A 13987-nucleotide genomic window follows, 5' to 3' on the forward strand; every position below is an offset into this window, starting at 1 on the left:
ATTTACGAAGGGGGCAACTATTTTAGAGTCGTCGACCCATGGGCAGGTGTTGGTTATTAAGGTAAGAGGGAAATAAAATTTATCACGGGAAAAATTAAATAGTAAAAAATATAGTAAATATAGTAAATAAATAAAATGTATATTTTTCTCAGTTAAAATATATTTTTATATATATTTATATAAATATATATTTTCTCAGTTAAAATATATTATATAATTATATTAAAATATATATAAAATATATTATATAATTATATAAAATATATTTAAATAAATATATATTAAAATATATTATATAATTCTGTAAAATATATTTAAATAAATATTTATTAAAATATATTATATAATTATATTAAAATGTATATAAAATGTATTACATATTAAATAAATATATATTAAAATATATTATATAATTATATTGAAATATATATAAAATGTATTACATATTAAATAAATATATATTAAAATATATATTTTCTCAGTTAAAATATATATTTTTCTCTTAAGTATATTTAAGTAAAACAAAATAGGCAAAGTAATAAATTTGTTACTTCTCAATAATTTCTATCGAGTGATATCGTATCGACGAGTTTAAAAAGAAAGCGACGAAACGAATTATAATGCAACTCATTCTGTTATCTGACTGTAACAGAATATTTAATATCAACAATCTATTTATCGTCGTTGGAGGAGAATGATACACTTTCGACGAGTTGCCGTGGCATAGAAAGTGAAAAGACAATGGATCAATTTGTCTTTAGACCTTTCTATCGATCGATTTTCCACCGGCGGGAACCGTTTTTCTACCTTCGTTGTTATTTTATTAGCGTTATTACCACGGGATTGCCTAGGTTCTTGTTAGATCTGGCACGATTCCCTTTTATCGTATAATCTCTTTATTTCCAGATCTAATCATAGCACGTATCAATCCAGTTTGAAATTCCTTTTTAACACAATGGACGTAGTTTGTAATGTGATATCAGAGATTAGAATGCAATATGTTTCTAAAAGTATTCAGTTATTATTATTATTATTATTCTTGAAAGGAGGCGTGTAATTTTCATTTTTATCAGATCCAATAATTTTTAATGGCGACGAAAGTATTTTTCAAGTATTATTTTGTTACTGTCTTTTGAGACGTCACTTTACTTTTGTTTAAAGAATGTGGTATTAAAATTAAAAATTTTAAAAATTAAAATTGAAATGAACTATACATTTGAAAAACTATGAAATGACAGAGGGTTTAATTAAAGAAACACGTGTCAGACTAATATTGTATTGCAAATTATCCTGCAAATATTTTATTGATTTTTTTTTCTTTTCTGTTTCAGGTAAGCATCGTCAATCTTGCTTCGCTGATTCATAAGCCATTTTGGTAACGTACTAATCATACTTGTTAGTAGACAAATATTCATGCAAGTTTATATTTTTGTTTCATTTACTAAATATCGTAACAAGTATTCTCTGCTTTTAATATTTTACGCGCTCTGCAGATATTCATAATCTCAAATCTATCCCAGAAATGCACGAACGTTCGCAGTCTGTTTATTAAAAAATATCTCGCTTGTTACTTCCTTTATCACGAGATCAGTTTATTTTGAAAACAGCAGGCTGCTCTTTGTCGTTTTTCTAATTAATACTTGTACGAAACTTTAATTAAAGCGTCTCTTTAGCTTTTGATTAACACTTATGCGAAACGAGGTAGAAAGATCGCACTACTCTTACCTCGGATCGTTCTCGTTCGAAAACTCAACATTTCAACTTCGTTCCAAGAACCGTGAAGAAATTGGAAAATGTAGTTTAACAGCGCGTTGATTTTTCGTGTAGAAAAAAGAACGAGGTTTCGAATGTTGCGAATAATTGATCTCGTAATGATAATTAGATAAAAATTAAAAAACCTTTTAAAAAAAACATTGTCAGTATCGTTCTGTGTGATATTATACTCTGATTTACTATATTATTCATTTATTAACGTTAACATATATTATTTATTATAATATGAATTACACAATATATATAATAACGCGAGTATTTGACACAGTTCTTCGATTGGGACAACTTTCCTGCAACATAATCCTGAAACGATTGAAACAGTGAATTATATCTAATAATTATCTAATCAATTATCAGTATAATTTCAAACGGTCACTATAATTTCCAAAGTGTTAACTCCGATGGTGATTCGATCAATACACATTGCAGCTGTCTACGACTGCGATATGTTTTAGAAATGAAAACAAATTTACCGCGCAGTTCGGTCTTGCGCTCGGTCGGCAGCGCCCCGTTTCTCGATGATTGTCGATAATTAATTAGAATAATGATTAGCGTGTCGATACGCGATAGATTTGCCGAGAGTTTACGTATTTATACGTAATGCACGAGCGTGTCGAAAGCTTCGATTTTAAATCGACCACAATTAAATGACGTGGCCCCCTCCTCCTCTTCGGCCCTGATCCAATATTATCCGTGTTTCATGCGCGCGCGCGCACGCCCAAACAATCGATACACCGCGACAATTAACTATTTCGAACGTTGCGTTCACCGCATTAACTATTTGACGGAGGCATTTCGCGAAATTCTGCTCCTCCGAGTCTGGAAACCATAGCATAGTTGCACCACGTCATGCGTTTCCAACGATAAAAGTTACTTTCAACTCGGTTATTTTGTGTACTGCAATTTGCACGCTGAGTATTTTAATATCATGACGTGTTGCCTCGTTAATGTATATACGATAGGAAATTTGTATGTGTATTTTTTTTTTTTTTTTTTTTTTAATTGAAATTTAATTATTAACGCGAGTTTTCGAACGCGTGAGTTATTTTTATTGAATTTTGTCGAACGAAGACAGGTTCATCGCGCACGAGGATTGAAAAGGGTGAACCGAGGGATTAACGATCTCTACGTAGTTTATTCCGATCTCGTTTTAATTAATTTTCACACGGTGGGAAAAGTTATAGCTGATTTTTTCATTTTTCAATTCATTGATCTACCATTCGAACGTTGCCGATTGGCGATCTTTACTCTAGTGGCCTTTGAATCTCATATTTCTTGCGACGAGTTACTCAGTGTACTTCTCACGTCATGGAAGTCTAACTACTGATCACTTAAACTAAACGAAATCGTCACAATTTGAATATAAGAAAAGATAGAGAAATTGTATCTGAATATCTAAAAGATTCGATCACTTCATCATTATTGATGATTTTAATTATCCTTCGAATTCTTCTGGATACTTCTCACGTGTAAAATAATTCTTCGTCTGTTCCGAGCATCGAACCAAATCATAACAATCTCATTGATATTTGATATCCGATTGTATTTGATATTTACACGAAAATAGTTGGAGAAGTTGTATCTGAATTTCTAAAAGATTCGATCAATTCATCATTATTGATGATTTTAATTATCCTTCGAATTCTTCTGGATACTTCTCACGTGTAAAATAATTCTTCGTCTGTTCCGAGCATCGAACCAAATCATAACAATCTCATTGATATTTGATATCCGATTGTATTTGATATTTACACAAAAATAGTTGGAGAAGTTGTATCTGAATTTCTAAAAGATTCGATCAGTTTATCATTATTGGTGATTTTAATTATCCTTCGAATTCTTCTGGATACTTCTCACGTGTAAAATAATTCTTCGTCTGTTCCGAGCATCGAACCAAATCATAACAATCTCATTGATATTTGATATCCGATTGTATTTGATATTTACACAAAAATAGTTGGAGAAGTTGTATCTGAATTTCTAAAAGATTCGATCAGTTTATCATTATTGGTGATTTTAATTATCCTTCGAATTCTTCTGGATACTTCTCACGTGTAAAATAATTCTTCGTCTGTTCCGAGCATCGAACCAAATCATAACAATCTCATTGATATTTGATATCCGATTGTATTTGATATTTACACGAAAATAGTTGGAGAAGTTGTATCTGAATTTCTAAAAGATTCGATCAATTCATCATTATTGGTGATTTTAATTATCCTTCGAATTCTTCTCACGTGTAAAATAATTCTTCATCTGTTCCGAGCATCGAACCACTAATTCCTCAATGTATAAAAGTCGTCAGAATAACTAAATATTTAAACAAGCAAAACAGGTTGGAGAAATTCTGAATTTAAAAAAAAAACCAATCAATTTATCATTATTAACGATTCCTCGAGACAAGCTAAATCATCCAGTGAAAAGCGTCCGACTTTCGGGAAAATATTCGCGTTGATACGAGACTGGCCAGAGTAAATGGGGTGGTAGCCACTCTAAGCCAGGAAATTTGGCAAACGTACAAACGAATCGGATATATTAGATAGCCGGCGTTCTCTGGCTCGCTCGAGACGATCCACGGTTAATTGGTTTCCCTTGTATCGCTTCGTTTCCCTCCGAAGGCTGACCGCGTCTCCTTCGCGGAATTTTCCTATTCGCTTCCGACCGTAAGCGGTTTTTCTGCAGGCACACGCGGCTGTAAATCTTCGCGCGGGGAACGTCGGAATTAATGAAATCGCCAGGCATGCTTCCGCGATCCGCGGTCGTCGTGGTTCTCTTTTCCAACCGATGACGACGAAAATCGATCGCCCCCGAAGACTTCGACGAGGGATGAAAATATAACGGCTAAACAGCGTGTATCGAGTGATCGATCGGCCGACTGGGTGGACAAACCACCCTTCTGAATCGATCTGCCCAAAGAGGGGAGAAAGACGTACTTACGGAAGCGGAAATCGATTTGGGAGAACGTTTGGACGGAATAGGTTGAAAGAAGCAAGAATTTCGGGGTTAAATATTATAGTTTAGAGTGTCCATGTTTCGGATAATTTTTTTTTTTTCTTTTTTTTCTAAGAAAAAACCAAGGAAGATATCTTAGAGCAACTTTTACACACGTGTATTATTGGATCTTTAAAGTAATTTAATCATTCCTTCTTTTTATGGATTTATGAATATTTATGGATTTTTAAAGCAAGTAGTTTCTTTTTTTTTTCTTTTTTCAGTGGAAATAATTTACAATTACACGAGTTTGGTTTAACGAAAGGAAGAACAATTCAGCTGACACGAGGTGAAATTTTAAATGCTGCTTCTGGTTCGCGACCAAATGAAAAGTGCACGATCAATCGATAAAAATTTATGAACGACGTGCAGCTGAAGAATTAAACGTTGAATAATCGTAAAACGTTAGCGTAAGACGGGCTAAAAAAATATAATAAAAAAAAAAAGGCTTTTGTCGAGTCTGCACATTAATTCGCAGACAGTTATCGCCGCAGTTTATGATACCTGTTCTCGCGGACGTGTGGAATTTATATTAATCCAGTGACGTACCTGTTGAACGCGATATTGATAAGAATTAAGCGTACGGTTATTTTCACACGGTTTTCGATGACTGATATTTCTCTCAGAACTGTCCTTCCCGTTATTCGAAACATTTCACGCATGCACATTTCACGTAATTAATCAAAGTACATACTGTAAAGTAGAGTACATGCAAAATTTCTAAATAAATAAAGACTTGTGGAATTGCTAAACTACCCTTGTGTGGAGTCGTTATACTACCCGTAGGGTTGTTTAATTTCTTGCGCTACGCGCGTCGAGAGTTATTTGTCCCAAAATTGCAATATTTTCCCCGTTTTAAATATCTTTTAAATATAACCAGAATAACATAGTCAAAGCAAATAATAAATGTTACTTTAAATAAATAAATAATAATAATATATTAAGTAATAATAAATAATAATAATACTAATATTAAATAAATAACAATATTACTTTTCAATAATTTCTATCCAGTGCTGGTACCGACGAGTTCAAAAAGAAAATGACAAATTATCGTATACGGTTTGGTCACTCGTTACGGTCCGCAATGTGTTGTCAGCGCAAGTGGTTTGGTACTACCAAAACTGGTCGAGGAAAAAAAATACCGATTTATAGTTTCTATTAGAAATTTCACAGACGTAAAAAAGTTGAAACAGTGCACTTTTAGAAGTTCAAAAACAAATACATTCTCATCATTCCGTGTATAAAATATGTCATACGAAACATGCCCACAGCCTTCCGCACGCGTCAAAATCCCCTCTCGATTGCCATCTATTCTTCTGGTCAAAAACTGATCGAGAAAAAACGAGAGAAAATCCACGAGAAAGGAGGAAAAAAGCGCCGGTCATCGTGTTATCTCCTAATTCCGTATTGCGCAATTTCCCCCGGTGGTAGTCGATCGCGTGGCGGCAAACGAGGCGGGAAAAAGAATCGAGATAAATCGAGGGGGGTGGCGCGATCGAACCCGGGGCTTCTTTCAGCCGCGCATGTCGTCTCTGCCTAAACGGGGGTGTCCTTGTCGCCATGGTAACCTTTATGGGGGTGGGAGAGGCGCTGCGCGATCTCGAGGCCCGATGCTCGTGCAAACGAGCCAAGATAGAAAGGGATGAAGACAAACAGAGAGAGAGAGAGAGAGAGAGGGGGGGGGGGAGGACATATGGGACGAGAAACCCATCGTAAGCCTGTCGTCATCATCATTTGTCATCGTGGTTGGAAAACGAAATTTCGGGCCTCGAAACGTGCCCCTCCTCCTCCACCCCCTGTCGTTTTGCCACCCATGGCATTTTTCATCGTCCAAACTCCCTTTTTTCCACCCCTTCGTCTCTGTTTCTCTCTTTCTCGCTTCTTCATCTCGTGGATTGTAGGTTGCTTTGAAGAGGGCTGATCCGTTCTACGTTTGAAGGGAGGTTTCCTTTTTTTCTGTTCGTTTGACGAAAAGGCGACACGATGAGATTTTGTGTGAAAAAGAAGAAAAATTGTAGTTGACTTTCTTGACTAACCTATTATTATTAATATTATATTTATTATATTATTATTTAATTTTAGTAGACGTGTCTTTGAGTTAAGTCTCTACTAAACTCTGGAATTCTGTTTAGTTCTACTTAGAATCAGTTGAAACATACTGTTCGCAAAGAGTGCCGTTTATCGAATATTTGTACGTTTTATTTTCTTTTACAGAAATAATTTACAGACGGATGTGTATACATGGACATTTTTATTATTTTCGTCTATATACACAGATGTAGAGATGTACAGACATTTAGGAATATTGACTTTTACTCCAGAGAATCCGAGGAAAAAAATATTCATAGTATTCGAATTGGCCGTTCCACGCGTGTGCTGATTATGTTAAGGTTAATCTGTCACATTCTAATTTTTTTAAAACGATATCTATGCAATGTAAATGAAAGAAACGGCAACACTTCGTACGTTTTTCCTGTCGTTTTTCAAAGTCCAACTTCTCTCTTTTTCCCGTTTTCGTCTTTGTTTCTTCCTCTCGTCGTCGTTTTATCGCTCATTGAACACTGCTTTCGAAGAGAACGATTCGTTTGAGAGATCTCTTTTTTCGCGATCGAGCGAGAAAGGATGAGATTTGGCGCGAGAAATAATTCAATCCATTAACGAGTAGACTTTCATTCGTACAATTTTCAATATCCTCTTGCCATATAATTTTTCTCTCAATCTTCTCTTCTTCATTAACCTCCAACTTCGAGAATCGAAATTTAAAATTCGAGTTGAAGTTCTGCAGAGCTAATTAATTAAACATTCCCAAGCTCTGTCCCAAGCTAATTATTATTATTCCCAACTTCTACTTGTACAATTGTAGCTAATTGCAATTATGAAATTCTACTTATTGCCAAAGTCTGCTCAAGTTGATTAACTTTTCGTACGGATGGAACAGAGTTAATTAATTTTTCATGTGTTTCGTAGAATGTTATTAGATGTAGGAAAGGAGGTTCGTACGATATTCAATTGTCTTGTATTTTAAATATCTACGAAATGATCGGGCTAATTATATGGAAGCGAGTAATTCTTGGAATTAATTTTTCTCAGTCACAATCTAAAGAAAGAAAGGAAAAGAAAAAGAAGAAGAATTAAATTCGATAACATAAATTGACTGACAGTAAGAACAATCGCAAGTGAAATGTTACGTTTGTTCTTGATGAGTTAATGGCAAAAAAGAGGATAAATGGTTCGCGACTGTCTTGTTAGGTATTTGCTTCGGTTGATTTCTTGACGTGGTCTTTTCTGAGCGATGATTGAAAGTGAAACGAAGATTGTTCGATTATTTTCGTTTTTTAGACCTTGCGTTTTTCCTTAATAAAATTTCGTAATTGTTTAATTTCCATTACATAAATTCCTAAAGATACAGGTTTGGGTTAGGTTTAACCCCTTCTTTTTATGGATTTATGAATATTTATGGATTTTTAAAGCAAGTCGTTTCTTTTTTTTTTTTTTTTTTTTTTTGTGGAAAAAATGGTGTGCCTTCTAGTATTCTAAGAAAAATGATTGATGCTGGATAAAGTATTGTTTTATTAGAAAATTATATGACTACCATTGATATAGTTTAAACCATCAACTCAATTACAAATATATTTACAATGACAAAGTGGTTACCTTGTTGATTGAGTTGAGCTACTGCAGCAGGCAATGTTGTAGACACTGCAACTGGAGCAACATTTATTCCAGAAATTTTTACTTCTGTACACTGATTCACAGGAACTATTGTAGAAACAGTTGTTGGAGTTGGCATTAATGAAATTTCTGACATTGCTGGCAGTGGGGCTGTTAAATCTTCATCATCATCATCTGGATCTAATCTATGTTGCCGTAAAAAATGCAAATATTGAGATGTTGGAGGTCTCTTCCTCCATGACTGAAAATCCATCATGTTGCCTCCTATATGAAGAAAGAACAATTCTGATGCATTCTCAGCATATTTTTCTCTTATTGCACGCATTCTTTTCATTTTATGTTCTATAATTCTTCTTCTATAACCCATTGCATCATCAGTAATCATAGTAGGTTTTTCAGTGGAATCTGTTAACTTTAACTTCTTTCTTGCAGGTGATGATTGCATAGAAGCTTGAGAGGTTGGTGCAACAAACATATTTCCAATAGAAGTTCGAACAAGTTTTGGAGATGTTGCTAAAACAACTTTAGGTGAACTCTGACGAGTAGGAGATGTAAAAACTGAATTACTTGCACCTGCAACTCCCATGGTGCTTACACGTGGTGGTGTACCACTAATATTAACAATCCTTGTAACACCAACTTGTTGAATGTTTGCATTTGTTGTTGCATTACTTGGTATAACCTACAATTATACAAAGACAAAAAAATTATTTAACCTTACTATTTAACCTTAATTATTGCTATAACCTGCAATTATACAAGACAAAAATTATTTAAACATTTATTACATATTAAGAAATTACGAAGATTAGATTATGCACCTGTGTAAGACCAGGAACCTGTGAAGTAATAACAAATTGCTGCCCAGCACCTGTAGTAAGAACATTAAGTCCTTGGGCAGTGGCAAGAACTTGTTGTAAATTAACAGTTTGTTGTGGTGCACCTCCATTGCTACTCCCATTATTTCCTCCACCCCCATTAAGGGGTGGTAAAATAGGTGCAGTCTGCTTATCACTCATTACACATTACACTACAATACAATACAAAGGATTGATATTAGTCATCTATAATTTTATGAAAAAATAAAATTATTCATTATTTATAAAAAAATATAAAATTAATGCGTATCAATAGAATATTCATATTTATAAAAAAAGACATATAAAAGACAATATATGGAAATATTACTGAAAATTAAAAATATACTTTTTTAATAAATATAAATATATATATTAATAAATATTACATTACTATTTTAATCTGAAATTAAATTACATTATTATTTTAATTCTGTATATATTATTATCTATAACGTCAAAAATACAAATTTAAATAATTTATAATTATTTACGCAGTTTATAATAAAAATAATTGGTATTTTACATTTATTGAGAAAATCTTTCTTAAAATCTATATGTTTGTATTCAGATCAAATTAATAAAAAGCAAATAGGGAAAATAAAAATAAACAAAGATAATTACAATTTTTTTTTAATAATTCGAGATTGTGAACTGTGCAAGTGTATATTTAAAACAAACATTTCTTTAACAATTACATATCTATTTCGTAGTAAAAAAGTAAACATACAAAATCCATAATTGAAGAAAAACATGTATAAAAAACAACAAACTAAAGCTTCACAGACTACTAATAACAGTTTATTTTTCAATTATTTAAAAGGTGTATAAGCAATTTATCATTTAATTCCCGATTAAATTTGTATATTTTAAACTTGTTCCAAATAAGATGATTCCAATGAATCAAAATGAGAACGTTAATTGATTTGTGAAAAAAGCGCCGAAATCAAAATTTCTCTGTTGATCCAACTGATACACCACATTGGAATTTGTAAAACATGCGTATTGCGCAGGAGAAAAAATACCCTCAAAAATACATCACGAGCAGTAGGAACATATCTACAATCAACAGAACAGCGAAATGAACAATGTCATTTAAAGTATCAAAAGATTGCAACGAATACACAAACGTCCAATATATCAAGCATTCAGGGCGTTCAAGCCTTTTTAATAAAAAAAAACGTCAATTTATCTTAAAACAGTAATGATAATCGTCACGCCAATCAGTTAGTTAGGCTTTCTGAAAGTAAAAACAACTTTCCCGATCTTCCCAAGTATATCGCTCCCCAAAAAAATACATTTTTCACAATTGCGTCAGTGGAGCCTCGCGGCGATACAAAGGAAATTTTTCGTCCGCCATGTTGGCGTTAGTCTGATAGCAGGGCGGACTTACCATACTGTAATCACAAAATTCTGCAACGTAGGTGAGCCATCCACGAAAATAATTGTTATACCCGTGATCGACGAGCATTAAATTGTAATTAGGTACTTCACGTAATGTACAGTGCATGAGCTATATCTAATATTTTGCTGAACATTTTCGCTCGACTCGCTCAAGGACGCACACACTTCTAAACATGGCGACGGCTCCCGACAAATTTCGACCACGACCAGATCGCGAGCTGCTTGCTACTTCACGTTTACACAAGCCACGGAGAGATGCCGCTCCAACTGGGCACTGAATCTCCGATTGGTCGGACGCAACCGGATACTTGGCAACGTGGCAGTATCAAACGTTCCCAATTGGTTACTGGTAAAAATATTAAAAGGGCTCATTTTCCGACTGACGAATCAAATCAGCAACTATTATCTCTAAGTAAAATATACATTCTGCAAAATTTATCATTATATAGATTGCTATGTCTATGAAAATTATTGATAAAAAAAATAATACAGTTTATTACTTTGCGATAAGTATCGGAGATATACAAAAATCTTTGCTGAATTTGGTAAAGTAATTCCATCAGATTATTTGTAAAATAATCAATTTTTTGGAGACTAATTGCGAAATGAACAGTTTCGTGACGTTTAAAATATGAGATCAAAGGATCTTGTAACAATAAATCGTTATTATACTTCGGTAAAAATTTTACACGATTGTACAGTGATCGACAAATATAGGCATACGTTACATGCAGTATTACATCACTTTACATTCCTGGCATCGCATAGAAAGCCGTTATTTAAATGTTTCGTTCCAATTTATAATGCAAACAAACTGATATGATCATAAATTATGTATATATCTTCCAAAACATTGTCTCTTTTACTTTAGAGCTACGCATCACGTGGCTTAGCCATTTTACGTCGTATTCGTATAATTAAACGTTATATTTTTTCCTTATTTCTCTTTATCATGATCTCCACAATTATTATTTATAAAAAGAAATGTAACAACGTATTAAAATACTTGTAAAAAAATGTTTAATCTTACGTTCATTTTATAGTTAATAATATAACCCATTATCAAGAATTTTTATTTTGAATGAACAAACTTTTCAAAATATTGTTAATATGATGTATCTATTAAAATAATAAACTAAATTTTGATCAAATTTCATATCAGGCGCAACATGGTTGCCGTGCTATATACGCATGAACATACCACGTGTTACAACCATTATACCGTAATACACTACGAGAGCAAGTAAAAAAAAGGAAGATGAAGGACTTACTTTTTCGTTGAACTTCAGTCTGTAGCTTTTTGTCCCAGTAAACATGTATATTTTCTAACCAAACCCAAAAAAGTGTACATCTATGTATTGAACACATGCGCAATTTCTCGTGATATTACGTATGTTACACATATTTTCAAATGCAACGACAAAACTCCGATAAATCTTCTCAGAGACCATAATTATACCTATGGTAGATTGTATGTAAATAGTGATCGAATAACAAATGAAATACAATATGCCTCAGTTTGTGTAACACGTTTTTCTAAATTTACTCGATTCTACTGTACTTAACGAAGTGCCCGCATGCAATATGTACAATCGTAAGAATGACTGAGATCATTTCAATACTCGGCGCATCATCTTTTGGATACCTCTATTACATTTACATTGATCTACGTAGTATGCGCAATAATGATTTAAAATTTTTACCCTAAAGGAATGTAACAAAAGATAAAAATTTTATTAAATTATTTTAAAATAATTGTAAATTTTGAAATTCTAATGTTTTTCTGTTGCAATTAATTTCATGTACCATGTAAATTTAAAAGTAGGATCGTAATGTAAACAGCTTTAATTTTCCGGAAGTTTGTAAATTTCAGCTAATAATTAATTTGAGAAATTATTATAATTAGTATAAGAAGATTAAAAGATCAATATGTATGAAAAGTATGACGTACAGAATTAACGAATAAAGAAACGAATTACCGATTATTCTACATAAACATGACAAAACTAAGTACGACCATAAATTCAAAATTATCAAGTACTATGATAGAAAAATTAGAACGTCAACAAATTTGTACTGTTATACAATTTATAGATGAAGATTCTGAAAATTTGATAAAATTTACAGGATTATTGTTGAAGGTATACATATAAATTTATTTACGAAAAAGTGATTAGAATAAATAATTCTGAATTCTGAAGTCTATCGTGTAAATGATAATTTTTGCAAAACATTAATTTTAAGGTTAAATTTATAGGACATACTTGAAATTAAGCAAAATATTTTTGAAAAATTTGGAGGTGTAATAAAAAATGCATTTGAATTGTTGGAAATAGAACAAAATAATATAGTTCCCACTAATTTATCAAGGTATATAAGTATGTTAAATATCAATAGTACTAATTGAAAAACTAATATTGAATTCAACTGATTAGTTTAGACAATTTGTTAAAAGGTGGTTTATATTACGGTCAAATATATGAAATATGTGGTATATCTTCAAGTGGTAAAACACAATTGTGCTTTGCAATTGCAACTAATATTGCTTTGTCACCTAATAATATTGTGCGATATATTGATACAAAAAGGGATTTTTGTGGTTCAAGAATAGAGCAAATTTTATTAAAAAAGAATTGCAGTAAACAGGTATGAGATACTAATTTAAAATTATAATTATAATTTTGTAAACTACACAAGGGCAAAATAGTTAAACAAAATATTTTTATTTCAATTTTAGGTTATTGATGAAGTTATGGACCATATTAAAGTATGCTGTGTATATAGTATACATCAATTGTTTAAAGTTTTATATTGGTTAATAGATAGTTTGAAGAAAGAAGACGAAGGATGTCGTACCAGAATTATAATTATTGATTCTTTACCAGGAGTAATTTTCAAATCTTCTAAAGATAACGAAATAACAATTACATTGAATCATCTAGCAAATGTATGTCATTATATTGCAAAAGAATATTATTTATCAATTGTTACTGTTAACTTAATTACTGAGTGGAGTTCGGTTATTCAAGAAGGACCTAGTACAAGCAGAAAAGAAAATTGTGATGTAATACCTACTTTAGGAAAGTATTGGTTGCATGTTCCTAATACAAGATTGCTATTAGAAAAAATAGGAGTTGGAAACAGAAAACTTTCAATTTGGAATAGCTTTCAATTGGAAGCAGATCTTGCATGTACTTTAACTATAAATGACTCTGGTATTTTGTTTTCATAAATATATATATATTATACATGTTTTTGAATAAGTACAAATTTATTATTACTTTGAT

General features: G+C 32.2%; 2 protein-coding genes across 4 annotated transcripts; one reads left to right on the top strand and one right to left on the bottom strand.

Annotated features, from left to right (window-relative positions):
• Positions 1 to 8317: 8317 nt before the first annotated feature.
• Positions 8318 to 12101, bottom strand: LOC122532367 (helicase domino-like). 2 transcript variants are annotated; one of them, XM_043661093.1, is made up of 3 exons: positions 11972 to 12101; positions 9261 to 9469; positions 8318 to 9121 (listed from the first exon to the last, which is right to left on the bottom strand). In XM_043661093.1, the coding sequence occupies exons 2-3, from the start codon at positions 9456 to 9458 to the stop codon at positions 8372 to 8374; spliced, it is 948 nt and encodes a 315-aa protein (XP_043517028.1). In that variant the 5' UTR covers positions 9459 to 9469; positions 11972 to 12101; the 3' UTR covers positions 8318 to 8371. The 2 variants fall into 2 exon arrangements, with proteins under 2 accessions (XP_043517028.1, XP_043517027.1); XM_043661092.1 differs by lacking the exon at positions 11972 to 12101 and adding an exon at positions 10690 to 10898 and having other exon boundaries at positions 8321 to 9121.
• On the top strand, positions 11877 to 13980 carry LOC122532365 (DNA repair protein RAD51 homolog 4). Of its 2 annotated transcripts, none has more exons than XM_043661091.1 (5): positions 11877 to 12008; positions 12642 to 12841; positions 12958 to 13070; positions 13136 to 13346; positions 13438 to 13980. In XM_043661091.1, exons 2-5 carry the CDS (start codon positions 12698 to 12700, stop codon positions 13930 to 13932), a joined length of 963 nt encoding a protein of 320 aa, XP_043517026.1. In that variant the 5' UTR covers positions 11877 to 12008; positions 12642 to 12697; the 3' UTR covers positions 13933 to 13980. The 2 variants fall into 2 exon arrangements, with proteins under 2 accessions (XP_043517026.1, XP_043517025.1); XM_043661090.1 differs by having other exon boundaries at positions 11930 to 12008; positions 12574 to 12841.
• The last annotated feature ends 7 nt before the right edge of the window (positions 13981 to 13987 follow it).

The sequence above is a fragment of the Frieseomelitta varia genome, unplaced genomic scaffold, assembly GCF_011392965.1.
Source record: "Frieseomelitta varia isolate USP_RPSP 00005682 unplaced genomic scaffold, Fvar_1.2 scaffold_451, whole genome shotgun sequence".
Lineage (NCBI taxonomy): Eukaryota > Metazoa > Arthropoda > Insecta > Hymenoptera > Apidae > Frieseomelitta > Frieseomelitta varia.

What these genes read in the sequence shown, in the direction of transcription:
- LOC122532367 (XM_043661093.1), bottom strand. Translation starts at nt 9,458, where the DNA reads ATGAGTGATAAGCAGACTGCACCTATTTTACCACCCCTTAATGGGGGT. An exon ending in AGGTTCCTGGTCTTACACAG is followed by an intron (nt 9,122 to 9,260) that starts GTGCATAATCTA and finishes GTATAATTGTAG; the next exon opens with GTTATACCAAGTAATGCAAC.
- LOC122532365 (XM_043661091.1), top strand. Translation starts at nt 12,698, where the DNA reads ATGACAAAACTAAGTACGACCATAAATTCAAAATTATCAAGTACTATG. An exon ending in TTACAGGATTATTGTTGAAG is followed by an intron (nt 12,842 to 12,957) that starts GTATACATATAA and finishes TTAAATTTATAG; the next exon opens with GACATACTTGAAATTAAGCA. An exon ending in GTTCCCACTAATTTATCAAG is followed by an intron (nt 13,071 to 13,135) that starts GTATATAAGTAT and finishes TCAACTGATTAG; the next exon opens with TTTAGACAATTTGTTAAAAG.